The 14,028-nt window shown below is 61.5% G+C and overlaps 1 protein-coding gene across 1 annotated transcript; it reads right to left on the bottom strand.

The window, feature by feature from the left end:
• Positions 1–1,122: 1,122 nt before the first annotated feature.
• On the bottom strand, positions 1,123–12,309 carry KLHDC8A (kelch domain containing 8A). The gene is made up of 6 exons (XM_062210211.1): positions 12,145–12,309; positions 10,896–11,437; positions 8,336–8,500; positions 7,932–8,147; positions 7,230–7,331; positions 1,123–6,308 (listed from the first exon to the last, which is right to left on the bottom strand). The coding sequence occupies exons 2-6, from the start codon at positions 11,269–11,271 to the stop codon at positions 6,115–6,117; spliced, it is 1,053 nt and encodes a 350-aa protein (XP_062066195.1). The 5' UTR covers positions 11,272–11,437; positions 12,145–12,309; the 3' UTR covers positions 1,123–6,114.
• Between the last annotated feature and the right edge of the window lie 1,719 nt (positions 12,310–14,028).

Raw genomic sequence — 14,028 nt, forward strand, 5'->3', positions numbered from 1 at the left:
CTTGGCCTCCCAAGCTGGTCCTGGAATGCAACCCCCAGCAAGGCACATTCTTTAGCCGGGTCACCAGCTCCTGGCCCTTAGAGAGGGAAGGCGGGGGCTCACATTCCTCTTGACCCAAATGACAGGAGCCCAGATTGGTGCTGGGGGCTGTGATTACAAGGCTGGATTAATCAGCTGGTTGTCACCCACAGCTCATAAAAAGCCTGAGCCTGCCCTGTCCCTCTCGTGAGAGCCCATGACAAAGGGGAGTGGGAACCCAATCCCCAAGCAGGGGGATTTGAAACACTGCTATTTCCTGGATCCGGTTCCCTGCGTCAGCCACAGGCGCTGGCGGAGCTTAGAGACAAGGCGGCGTTGTGAAGATGCCTCTCGAAGCTGCCTCCGTCTCCAGGCCCTCGGATTCCTGGCTTTTACTCAGCTCAGGTGTTCGCGCCCTGGGATTTGGATACTGCAGGCCAGGCACTCTGGGATGCTCTCGGTGAATGGCATTGTCCCAGGCCTGAGGACAGCTTCCTTAGTTGTGGGTGTAGGGGAGTAGGGACAGGACCAGGAAACAGTGGCTTGCATTCTCCACGTGCTCAGTGGAGGAGGCGTCCAGGAGGAAGAGACACGGCCTGTGCATGGCAGTGGGTACTGAGCAACTGGACCCGTTCAGGGAACATCGGGCTGGAAGGGTGGAACCCTTGGGAAGGACATGAGAGACCCAGATGATGCTGGACTCCCCTAGAGAGTCAAGCCCGTGAGGATGGAGTCAGATCTACAGAGAAGACAACTTCTGGGAGGGCACAGGAACCCTAGCAGCCTGGTGCAGGGCCAGAGGCGGGGAGACTGGAGGTGGGGGGGAGCTACAGAAGTCGTCCCCATGCCAGGCAGTCAGGACCTGGGCTACGCTCATGGCTCCATGAGGGACAGGAGTGAAAGTGAGCAGGTCACTTGCAACCTGGGCTTGAGCCAGCTGCACCGAAGGCCTGGAAGCCAGGGTCTGAGTGCCATGAGCTTCCGCTTGGAAGCACAGCTCCAAGCCAATCCAGGCCTCTTCTGCAAATGAGGACTTGGAATATGGAGCAAGGGAGCCTGGGAAAGAGACCTGTCAATTGATGTTCCCCAGTAATGCTTGTTTCTTTGAGATTTATTTATTTGAAAGGCAAAGTGACAGACATGCATACATATGTGCATATCTATATCTCTGTCTGTTCTTTCCCCAAATGTCCACAACAGCCAGGGTAACGCCAGACCAAAGTCAGGGGCCAGGAACTCCATCCGGGTCTCCCGCATGGGTGGCAGGAACCCAAGCACTTGGGCCATCACCTGCTGCCTCCAGGCACATCAGCAGGGAGCTGCATTAGAAGCCTGGGGCAGCTAGGACCTGAACTGGCACTCCGATTTGGCTTGTGGGTGTCCCAAGCTACAGCTTGACCGGAGCTACCACAATGCTCACCTCCTAATTTTTTTTTTTTTTAAGATTTATTATTTACTTGAAATTCAGTTACACACAGAGAGAAGGAGAGGCAGAGAGAGAGAGAGAGAGAGAGAGTCTTCCATCCGCTGGTTCACTCCCCAATTGGCCGGAACAGCCAGAGCCGCACCATTCCAAAGCCAAGAGCCAGGAGCCAGGAGCTTCTTCCAGATCTCCCACACAAGTACAAGGGACTAAGGACTTGGGCCATCTTCTACTGCTTTCCCAGGCCATAGCAGAGAGCTGGATCAGAAGTGGAACGGCTGGGTCTCGAACCAGTGCCCATATGGGATGCCGGCACTGCAGGCGGCGGCTTTACCTGCTATGCCACAACCCTGGCCCCAACGTTTGTTTTCAAAACTATGAATTGCTGAGATTAGAACTATGGCTGGTTTTCTGTGGAACAGTGGGCAGGGCATCCCCAGGTCCTTGTTTTGTGCTTCACACAGGAGGATGGGATGGTCAAGGTCAAGTATTAGGGGTCCCTAACCCTCCTGGCACAGCCACATCCTCCTCCCAGGGCTGCCCAGTGGTGGAGCCCCAACAGACCAGGCACAGCCCTGCAGGCCAGAAGGCCAGCAGGCCAGCAGCTGCCACCTGGAGTCCTCTGTCCCCAGCCCTCCATGGCCCAGAAGCTGGTGGGGAGGACGGGTTTCTCCTTGTCCAGAAGGGCCTCTGGCACCAATTGTTCAGGTACTTCTTTGCCTCCAGCCCCTTACTCGTGGGCCCTGTGAGTCATCTGCCAACAATTTCCTCTCCCGAGGAGGGAGGTGGCTGGAAACTTTTGCAGGAAATGAAGAAACTGTCTCAGGAGCCGTGAGCGTCCAGGCTAAATTAGGAACTGGGACTGGGCACCGGAATCTCTCCCCGTTCACCCCCTGGTGAGCCCTCTGTTCGTTCCCTTAACACATGGGCAGCAGGCACTGGCGCTGTGCCAGGCGCCACCAGGCACCAAGCAGGTGACGACAGGTGAGGAGGACGTGCCCCTCCCTCACGTAGCCTGGGAGCCCTGGAGGAAGTCCCACAACTCCTCTGGGCTCAGTTTACACAACTGTGAAACTGACTGGTCCCAGTCTGTACCAAGGTGCCAAGGTCCCTCCAGCCACAATGGCAAACGTGGCCCTGGGTCCTGGGGGGTGGGAGAGCAGAATGACCCAAAGCAGCAGGTGGCCCTGCCTTGCCCGAGGGCAGTGACAGCCACGGCACTGCACTTCCAAAGGTGAAGGAGTCTGCGCCTGGGTGCCCACGCTGAGGGTGCCAGGGTTGCTGTGAGTGCGGCAAAAGCACGGGTGCCTCCCCAAGACAGGGGTACAAATCTGATCGTACTGCTCCTCCACTCCAAACCCCACGCGGCTCCCATCTCCCACCTTTGCAGAGTCAGACCCCTCAGCCAGGCACGCAGGGAGACCTTCCCTGATCCACCCGCCTGCTGCCTCACCGTAAGCCAGCCCTTTCCCTCAGTGGGCTTGGAGCGCCTCTCCTTCCCCGGCGTGTGTCGGGCCACAGCCACCTGCTGAACACTCGCAATTGTCCCACCTGGCCTCCTAGGTGTGGCCTCACGGTGCCCGTTTTACAAATGAGGAAACCAACACTCAGAGAGGGTAAGCAGGATGCCCGAAATCAAGCAGTCCATGACAGTCACGACCTGGACCGGTCCCTCTCGCGCACGGCCTGTGCCTCTCTGCCCCGCCGGTCTTCCTCTTCCTTCATTGTGCAGTTTGAGATTTTTTTTTTTTTTCCGGAAAGCTGCCCTGTTCCCCTTGGTTCATCTCAGCTCCCTGGAGTCGTCCTGGTTTGCACCAGCCAAGGCTGACGCTGGCCAAATACCAACCGCAGGCTCGGTCTCCTGTCTTCCCCTGGACTGCAGCTGGTAGGGGCAGGAACCCAGGCCTAGCGTCATGCCAGGCTTCTAGACCAAGACCATTCTGAAGACAGACACGCTCTGCGGGGCGGGGGTGCGGGGTGGGGATGGAGACCCCCTCTAGCTCATCAGGTGTCAAATGCTACCCAACAGTGTGGAATCGAAGATGGGACAAAGACTTTGGCGGGGAACTTTCCCAGGGATATGGACTCAGGAATATTCTATGCTCAGTATCTATTGCACAGTAGGGGCCCTCAGAGCTGCCGTTCCTCCAGCCTGGGTATTTTGGGACACGTAGTTGGTCCTCTCGCCTTTGCTGCTGCTATTCCATTTGAGGAAGTGCAGAGCGATACTCACACGTTTGGGAAGCAGACCTTGTTCAGTCACTTACAGCTGGTGACCCTGGGCAAGCTACCCGAGCTTAACCCCTCCGAGCCCTGGTCTTCTCCCCTGTGAAATGGGAGGGCATTCAGCAGTGGGGAGTGAGGCCTGGAGCCGGGTCATCGGGCCCCAGGCCCTGTGCCTCGTCCAGGGCACCACGAAGCGCAGGACCATGTGGGCTAGCACTGACCTTCAGTACCTCCCCGAATCCTCGGGGCGGTACCCCAAGCCTCTCCAGGTGGACTCCTGAGAGCCGAGTCCTCGGCTCCGAGCAGCTGCAGCCCTGAGTTGCCCGTACAGGGGTCGGAGGTGAATGTAGCCTTTCAGAGCTGGTGCCCCTATGCCCACCCCTCAGGTTCTATGATTTTAGTGTCTCAGTCCCATCCATGGATACAGGGCCATTGGGTGCACTTGGCTCTGTCCCCCGTTTGAACACATGGCTCTTAGGGAGGGGTAGGGATGGGGGCTGTGAGGCAGAAGTGGGAGGGGAAGGGGAGACCGTACCAGGGCCGGCCCTCAGGGCAGCTTCTCCCGGCGGCTGTGCCGTTGAATCCTCCCTAGCGTCTGTAGCACCTCCAGCCCCTTTGCCTAACGGTGACTTCCGGGCGGAACCACAGCAGGGCCTGGGCAGCAACAGGCCTCTCTGAAGTCTGCTCGCTAGGGGGCCCCCGCGGCCTCCGGACTCCTCCTGGTCAGGGCAGGAAGGAAAGGCTGGCCAGCAGGTGGCAGTGCCCTTCTGGGATCCAAGTAAGGAAAAAGTCAGGTTCCCGGAGGAAAAAAATCCCTAACCCCTAAAGACCCAGGTTCCACTTGTGCTGGAAGACCTGGCTGAAGGTGGCGGCCCCACCCCAGGAGGCCCCCTGCGGCTCCCTAGACCCAGGCAGCTGATCCTCCAGCTCCCGCCCCCAGGAGAAACCATCTGTCCGTGATGGAGGAGCGTTACCCACTTCTCTAAGCCCTTCAGCAACCTGCTGGCCCAGCTTTCCAAAGCAACTGAGGAGTCAGGGTCATGGCACAGAGGGCTAAGCCACTGTCTCCATCCCCGAATCCCATACTGGGGCACTGGTGAGTCCTGGCTGCTCCACTTCTGATCCAGCTCCCTGCTGATGCGCCTGGAAAAGCAATGGAGGATGGCCCAGGCCCTTGGACCCCTGCCACCCACGTGGGAGACTGGATGATGGATGGCGTTCCAGGCTCCTGGCTTCGGCCTGGCCATTTGAGGACTGAACCAGTGGATGGAGGCTCGCTCTCTCTCTCTCTCCTCTCTTGCACGTCACTCTGAGAACCAGAGGGGGTATGTACGCTAACAGGAGGCACATTCTTCAAGTCCTTTTTGCCCAGGTCAGTGAGCAGATCCCTTCCTAGTTTGCATAAGAAAAATAGGAAGTCGGAGCTCAGGCTGAGTAAAGGGAGGCGACACAGGGAGGCACCAGATGCAGAAGACCCCGTGTGAACGTGACCTTCTCTGAGGACTCCTGGAATCTCAGTGCAAGAGAAGGAACTGCCTTTGCCGGGGTGGGGGTGGGTGACCGGTGGCCGGGATCGTAGAGGCGGCACTGGGAGGGGGGGACAGCCGAGATGATGGCCACGTGGGACCCCATCTAGCCTCAGCGTGGCAGAAGGACTGTCACGGGGTCCCCTCTGCCCATCAGACACCCTTCCACTCCAGCCTGAATCAAGGCACCACAGAAGATAGGAATATAGACTTTCATCGTTGTGCTGCTGCTGCTAACCGGTGAATGAACCCATCATGGTGGATTTTGATGGCACAGTGTACATGAGGCGGCTTCGCACAGGGACACCCTGGGGACCATCAGTGACAGAGGGCCAGGCCTCTGGTGGGGACATGGAACGGGGAGAGATGTGGGGAGCCCATTGCTTCTTCCCCATCATCAGCACCTGGCAAGGACCCCCAGAGGAAGCCCCTGGGGCCTGGACTGGCCACGTGAGCCCGTGTCCCTCCCAGTGTGCTTGCCTCTAGCTTCACATTCAACTCTGGCCAAGCAGCTTAGGCCCCGGGCCGAGCCCTACTAAAGAGGGAAGAGATGTTGACCTCCATCTTTTCAAGACCCTCCAAGTAGTGCAGTGCTGGGGAGACAGCAATCGCGGCTCAGCCCCCATCAGAGCCACCCTCTCAGGTGGGAGGGGGCGCTGCCCCAGGGCTCTCCTGTGCCCGAGCAGTAAGTAGGGACCCTCTGCAGGGGACAGCCCAGTGGCAAGCTGGGCCCGGCAGGGTCATCTGTGCTCTGGACAGCGTTCTGGGACTGGCAGGGTTTGGAGGTGGCGGGGGTAGGTACAGCCCCAGGATCTGCTCCTGTGGCTGCTGACAGGAGCTGGCGGCCTGGGGAGCAGCCCGTACGCCTCACGTCGAGAGTAAAGGGACACGCTCCGGGGCCAGGGCTGGGCCCGGCCACGGCTAGGAGTCGGAGACACACAGGGCTTCCACCGCGTCGCTCAGGCCCTGGTTGACGCCCCCCACGGCCAGCAGGCAGTTCTTGACGACGATGCTGGAGCAGGCACAGCGCGGCGTGGGCATGGCGGGCAGCGCCTCCCACCTGTTCTTCCCTGGGTGGAATGCTTCCGCTGTCTCCAGGACGGTGGGCTGGTTCCCTGACAGCACCAAGGAATGGAGACATTACCAGGGCGTCCAGCCGCCGATCCACACCCTCAGCCACCCAGCTCCCTCCCTGCCACAGGTAGAGGCCAAGTGGCTTCAACTTCCTTAGCCACAGGACCGCCACCGCCTCCTCCGGTGGCTTCTGTCACAGCCATTTCACCACCACCACCCCCCCCCCCCCGGCCACCTTCCTCCTGTCCCCTGCCTTGCTTTCACCAGAAGTTTCTAGAGCACCATGGCCTCCCTCCCCACCTTTCACTAAAAAAAGCTGCCTGGCTGGGGGCCCTCGCATGATCCTGTCCCACGTGGGGAGGTGGGAGTTGCCCATGGCGCCGAGCACTGGGAGCATGTCTCCCTTCCCTCGCACTGTGGGCCTTTTCCCTCTTAACCCCTGCCCCCTCCCTGCTGTCTAAATACCGGTACTTCCGGGGTGGGGCAGGGTGGGGGTTAATATGAGGGGCCGCCACAAAGTCCACAGAGAAATGGAACAAAAGGACACATCTCCCTTGCTGCAGAGCGTTCTGGAAATGCACCCGTCACTTCTTCACGGCCTGTATTTTCATGAACTTTTTGAAGACCCCTCAAATATCAAATCCCCAATGCCCTGAGAAGGCTTTATTTCATCAGGCTGCTTTCCTATTTGGCAGTGAGGCCGGGTCTCCAGGGAGAAGACAGATCAGAGCAGGAGGACCGCGTGACCCCTCCACACCCTGTCGCCAGCCACGGAACAAGCCTGAGCCACACAAGATGCCCCTCTGTCACCTCGGGCAGGGAGGACGGTGGCGCCTGGAACTCCCTGGCACGTGGCAGTAGGCAGGTGGTGTGCCAGGAGCCGGCAAGTGCTCTCCTGCTCACGATCAGTGTCAGGGATCCCAGCACCCCAGCCCACCCCTGCCCGGGGGCTCCAGCCTTACCCAGTCCACCAGCCACGACGACACGTCCACTCAGAGAGCCGGCCACGAAGTCTGCTCGCCGCTTCTTGAGGAAGAAGGAGCGTTCCATCTTCAGCCATCCCCCTGCAGGCGCGGTGGCCGCGGGACAGAGAGAGAAGGAGATGCTGCCCACCGCCACCCTAGACGGCGGCGCCACTCCATTGACCCTTTGTGCTCAGGGGTTGGAGGGGTACACAGCGCCTCCTGCTGTCTGAAATGACATTCTCTTGGGGCCTCCACCCTCTCCCACGCCTCTGCTGTGTGCGGGACCCTAATCCCTTACGACAAATCACCTGGTTTCTACTTCTGTCCTTATGGCTCTATGGAGAGGAGGCTAACGAGAGGCAGTGAGTGGAGGAGGCAGGATCCCTCTGTTTCTGCATCAGTCAGAAGTAGGGACCCCCCCACACCCACACACCTGGGCCTGCAGGGGTATTGTAAGGAAACATACGAAAGGAGGCAAGGGCTTTGCTCACAGCCAACCAAGCGAGAAGGAGCCCTGAACGGAAGAATCCCACACCAAGAGTAGCCCCGGGGGGCACAGGGCTCCAGGCTCCTCCGAGGCCCCCCCAGGTGAGTAAGCGGCCCTGGGAAGCTAGATGGGCTGGGGGAGGGCGAGGCGTCAGCCAGAAGGGGGTGTGGTCAGCAGGGCATTGGTGGGGGCGCCCTGGAGAGCCCGCTCACCCTGCTCCATGTCGAACATGTCCATGGTGCGCAGGAACTTGGGACGCCGGTAGAGCCGCCCCTGCCGCAGGCCCCCCAGGCTGTACAGGTGGTCGCCGAGCGTCACAAAGCTGGAGAAGGCCCGCTTGCAGGGGATGTTGGGGAACTTGGTCCAGGAGCGAGTCTCGATGTCAAAGACCTCGAAGGCGTTGACCGCGTACTTGGACTGCCGTCCCCCTGGAGGCCGGAGCAGGGCGGACGGTGGGTAGGGGCTGAGGACAGGGGCTGGGTTACCCCTCACGTGGGACGCTCCCTGAGCAGTGGGATGGCGCGCCGAGGACAGGCTCTGCACACAGGCGCTGCTCCTCGTGGGAACTGACCCGAGGCGGGAGAGGGCATACAGACGGGTGGTGACTCCCCCTTACCCAGCACGTAGATCTTGGACCCTCGGAGGAAGGAGGTGGCGGCATATCTCGGGGTGGGCATGGGGGCTAGCGACACCCACATGTCCTTGAGCATGTCGTAGTGCTGGAGGTGGCTGTGTGGACGGAGGTCCAGGCCCATTCCACCTGCTGCGTAGACTCGGTAATCTAGGAAGGGAAGCAAGGCCACACACACCCTTGGCTCAGCTCCCAGGCAGCACGAGACCGACCACGGCCAAGGCCAGCTCCCAACCGCTGCTCTATAGGAACGCGCCCCAGCTGTGGCCATGTGGCTGCCGACACCCCTGCCCTGCTGAGCCTGGGTTCTCCTGCAGCTGAGCCTTTGTGAGGTCCAGCCCTTGGCTAAGTCCAAACCACCAGGTCGTGCCCAGGGCAAGGCTGTGGTGAAGTCCAGGCCCCGACAGCCCCGGGCAGGACCTGCCCCCCACCCAGTTGCCCTCTTTCTGGGACAGCCAGCAGGAAGTCATTCTTTTGATGCCCCCAGCGGTGGCCTGTTCCCCAAGGCGTTCCCAGACCCGGAATTCTCTCCATGCAGCTGGAGGCTCCAGAAATGAGGCCAGCCGCAGCTGGCTGTCGCTGGCCTTGTGGGACGCAGAGCTGCCCACGGGGGAGGCTGGTGGAGCCAGGAGGTGCCCTGTCCTAACCAGGACAGGACTGGGGGTGAGGGAGGGTGAGGCCTGGAGGACAAAGCCTGGCCCCTTGGGAAAGCCTGCCCTGCAGGGAGCCGGCATGCTGGCCAGCGAGTCCCCTCCCATCCCGGCTGCTCTTGGCTCCCAGTGGCCCTGTCAAGGGGCTGCCCTGACATGTGGTCTCAGGATCAGAAGGCACCTGTTCGCGGGGGCCTCTCCTGGCCCCTGCCCGGGATTCGCAGGACTCCTTCCTGCCCAGAATCCCGTCTCCCAGCAGCCGCTCCTCATCACTCGAGGCTCTAACACCAGACACCTTTGCTCCTCAAGGTTACCCCAGGAGTCAGTACTCTTCCTCTACTCCCCAAAACCCAGCCCTAGGCTGAGGCTGGGGGATGTGGCCTGATAATGAGGATGAGGACTGCACCTCCACAAGCGCAGCCCTCCCACCCCCCGCCCCACCTGAAGCACCTGCTCCCCACTACGACAGCGCTTCCACGTGCTGCTCTGCCTCAGCCTCTGGCTCACCTGGGTGTCCCTGAACTGCAGGCGGGGCAAGGGCACTGACTCAGGGTCCCCAGGGTGGCGGCGCCTCTGTCACCCTGCTCCAGCGCCCTGCTCGCCACGCATTACCAAAACCACCTTTGTTTCTGCCAGCAGGCTGTTAGTCCTTGTGAATTTGTTCAGTCATAGCCCCCAAGTCTGGGACAACGCCCGGCACACAGCTGGTGAGTGCTTATTAAACCCATGTGATGCCAAGGTGAGGCGCCAGATGCCACCATCACTTCCTAGCTGTGCAACCTTGGGCCAGCGAACCTTGGGCCAGCGACTTAGCCTCTCTGGGCCCCACGCCACTTCTCTCTAAACAGGACAACAGCAGCTTGAATCTCACCACACAGGCTGTGAGGATCAGTGGTGTTAATGCTGGTAAAGACAGTCTCTCAGCAGCACCGATGGAGGGGGACCTGTGGACAACCGGGTCCTCTTTCCGCTTCCTTGTTCCCCATGGACCTCCCAGCCTTCCAACCCTCCTCCTAAGAGGCTGTGAAGCCCCCTGGCTCCTGCCCTAGGGGACTGTGGGTTGGCGCTTCTCTCTGGCCACCTTCACTGGTCATAGCTCCAAGGCAGGGACCAGATCTGCCTCTTTCCTTCCTGCCTGGGCCAAGCCCTGTGTCCTGGGCAGAGCAGGCGCTCAGGAAACCCCGGGTTCTGAGCCAGCGCAGTCTTGACAGGCAACCGGATGGCTCAGCAGAAGCGGGAGGCAGGGACGGAGGAAGGGGCAAGGTCACCCGTCACTGCAGGCGTGTGGGAACCTGGGGGCTCCTAACTCGCCCTGGACCAAGTCCTGTAACAGCTCCGGGTTTATAGCCAAGAGTTCTGGGTCCCTGTCTGCACCCTGGGCTGTGGCAGCCCTCAAAAGGATGGAATTAGGGGCTTAGAGAAAGTGAAATGGGACTTGTGAAGCCAGAGTGAGCGCCTGCAGGCCCTGAGAAGTTGGTGCCCTGGGCAAGCCGCGGCACAGCCCTCAGGGACATCCTGGTCCCCACCGAGCATCTTTGGGGGAGCGGGGCTGGGATTAGGGAGGGGGTCCTGGAATCATGTCCCAGAGCCCTTGGGGGGGGGGCCTGGGACCTGCAAGGTAGATTTCAAGGGGTGGGAGGTGCTGAATGTAGGGGTCCATGTGGACATGCACTGAAGCCCCAACCCACCCCCCTGGCTCTGCCCCTGCAGCGGCCTGTGGGCATACAGTTACAGGCATTTCCCTTGCGGAACCTCAGTCTTCCCATCTGTAGGTAAGGCCAGTGGGTCCCTAATTCTAGCGTCTACTGGTGGTAGTGGGCCCCAGGACTCAGGCTGGTCTCCACCGCTTGCCCGGCAGCCACCCCCCCCCACTCCCTTCTCTGCTCCCCACTTGCCTTTGGCCGTGACAGAAATGCCCATGGCAGCCTCTCGAAGGGCACTCCGCTTCTTCCACTTGCCCTCGTCCATGTTGTACATCTCCACGACCTTCAGCGGCAGCTGGCTGGTGCCCACTCCCCCGATCACCAGGATGCGCTTGCCCAGGGCGGTGACCGCCACCCCGGCGCGGGCTGTGGGCATAGGGGGCAGGGTGGTCCACTGGTCAGCCTCGGGGGAGTAGACCTCGAAGCAGTCCATGGGGACCCCATTGTCGTCGCAGCCCCCGATGGCATACACCTGTCCCCCGCTCTCCAGCAGGGAGCAGTAGACCCGGCGGCTGGGCAGCGGGGCCAGACGCTTCCACTGGAAGTCCTTGACGCTGGGCACCTCCATGGCAGGGTGGGCTGGGCCTGGGTCCGCGGGCTACTCGGCGCCGGTTCCCGAGTCCCCTCTCGCCGCCGCCTCCATTGCGCTCCGGGGCGCCGGCTCCAGCCCGACGCCGGCCAGGGCTTCCCAAGTCCGTCAAGCTTCAGCGGCCGGCCGGCGTGCACGCTCGGCCCTGCGGGAGGGACCGGACAAGTCAAGGGCAGCAGGGGCAGGCCACGCGCGCTCGCGGGCTCCGCAGCCCCTCGCCAACTTTAAAGGAAGACGCGGAGGCGGAGGGCGCCACTCCGCGGCGGCACCGCGCCCGTTACCGCCGTGGCCCCCAGCTCCGTCCCCGCCCACGGCCCGGAAACCGCGGGGGCGCGCAGGCTTCCAGCGGGTGCGGGGAGCCGGCGGCTGCCCGCGCGCCAAGGAAGGAGCTGGCTTTGGCGGCGGCGCCTCTCCCCCACCTCGCAAGCCCGGCGCCCCCGCCCCCGCGCCACTTACGCGGCGAGACCGGCGGAGCGCGTGGCGGGCGCCGAGTCCCCGCCCGGCGGCCCGGGAGCAGCGGGCCTCCCCCAACCCGCGCCCCGCCATCCCAGGCCGCCGCCGCCGGGGAGGAGGCCGGTGAGCAAGCTCTGCACACGGCCTCACCGCAGGCGCCACACCTGTGCGGGAATCCGCGTGCGCCCCGCGGCGGAGCCGGCCGTGACCCCTTTGCGGAAGCACCGGCCGCGCCCAGGCCGCGGGGAGGGCCTTGGAGGCGCGGGGGCCGCTCCCCGTAGCCCCAGGTCAGGAAAGCAGGCGGCAGGGCCCAGGCCCCAGTTGATGACCGGGAACCAGCCTCCCTCCCTCCGGGGCGCAGGCGGGCGTTTGGGATGAGGAGGCGGAGAGCCCGATTACCCGGTTTATCTACAGGACACAGGCTCCGTGCGCCACGGCCCGGCTCCGCGGCCCGCTTTGTTTGCGGGGAGGTATCATCACAGGGTGTACCCTCGGAGGAACAAGGGACGCGGGCGTGACTCCCGCAGAGCGGACACAGGTGCACCCGGACCCGCACCGAGCCGCGTACCCGCCACAGCGCCCTCTCGCTCGCCACCGCCCCCCCGTGGACACACCCACCGAGACGCCGGCCGGCGCGCAGAGGGGCGGGCCCGCAGCCAGAAGCCGCCACGCAGCCACCAGCATCGCCACCACCGCGCAGCCTTCCGCCCACGCTGCAGGGTGACCAGATCTCGGTTCTTGGCCCAAGCCGCTTTCTGACAGCCTCTGCGGGACACCACGGGCCCACCTGCCCCAGGGTTCGGCAGGGCGCTTAGGGACGTCCCCCTGCCTGGTTCTCTCAGCCACCGCCCAGTCTTGAAACCCGCGGCCGTGAGTCCCACTGACCTAGGTCTGAGTGCTGGCCCTGGAAATGAGTGAAGTACTCTGGGCCCAACTGTGTAGCTTTGTCAAAACAAAACAACCCTGTACGCACTACCTACCGATGGCAACGGTGTAGGGAACTGTAGTGCAGTATCGCAGCCGGAGTACTGACGCTGTGCGGCGAAGATCATTCTCTCACTGCAAAGACCCAAGACCCCCCTCGCTGCCCTTGCACCCCCACACCTGCTTCCCTCCCGCCCCTACCTTCCCACGCCTTCCAGGCACTCGCGGAGAACAGTCTGCAGGTCAGGAATTTTTGCCATTTCAAGGATGATATGGAAACAGATGGTACTCTATGCAACCTTCGGGGATTGGCTTTTTTTTCCCCCCTAGCATAATTCCCTGGAGAGCACCGCAGTTGTTGCAGGGGTCAGCAGGGCATCCTGTTTTATCCGGAGTAGGATTCCATGACACGGATGTGTCCCTGCAGGTGTTGGTGAGGAGCGAACGGGATCGTATTTGTAAAGCGTTCTGTGCACTTTCGGACCTTTGGCAAGGGCCTGGTGGACCCCCAGGAATAAATACCATTGCCAGCATCCATAGCCAGCGAAGGGAAAGCCAAGACGGGCACCAAGGCTGCGTCCCTGTGAGAAACGAGAGTCACAGCCCGCCTGTGCCGTATCCCACCCTGGGCAGTGTCCTGAGTTCTTGGCTTCACGAGTTCACTGTTGGGGTGGGCGTGTGGCTTCCTGGCTGTCCTGGTCCTGCAGCCAGTGTCTCGGTTTGGTTTTCGCTCCAGCTCCTGACTGTGGCTTCCTGCCACCTTGGTGGGAGACCTGCGCTGAGTGTGGGCTTCTGGCTTCAGCCCCTGGCTGTTGCAGACATCTGGGGAGTGCACCAGGGGGCGGGAGCTCTCTGTCTCTCTGCCTCTCGAAGTAGATATTTGTTAAAATTCCATTGTTTTTCATTTGAATTCTCTGTTGTTAAAAATAAGCTCATCTAGAACCTTCCCAGCAGGCTGTGTTCCACTTTCCCTGTGCACTAGGAGCCTAGAAATCCCCAGGGAGTGTGGTCTGAATCAGGGAAGTGTTGCAGAAGTCGCCCAACATTGCTCCTTCACCCTGGGGTCCCAGCTTGCCCTGAAGGATAGTGAGCAAACCCTTCCACAAAACAGCACGGAGTGGCCAGGGGGACTGAGGGTCCTGGACCTTCCCAGAGGGGCTGCTTGGCTTCAGCCTCTTTTGCCCCCTGAGCCTTCAGACCCAGGCAGTGAGAGATGTGCATTTCCCTGTAATCTTTCCTTTGTTAAAAACAAACAAACAAACAAACAAAAAACTTTCATTTACTCATTTGAAAGGCGGAGAGCCAGAGATCAGCCAGTCCCATGAGGCCAGGAGCCCCATCCTGATCTCCCACTTGGGT

This window comes from Lepus europaeus, chromosome 14, assembly GCF_033115175.1.
Source record: "Lepus europaeus isolate LE1 chromosome 14, mLepTim1.pri, whole genome shotgun sequence".
In the NCBI taxonomy this organism is placed as follows: domain Eukaryota; kingdom Metazoa; phylum Chordata; class Mammalia; order Lagomorpha; family Leporidae; genus Lepus; species Lepus europaeus.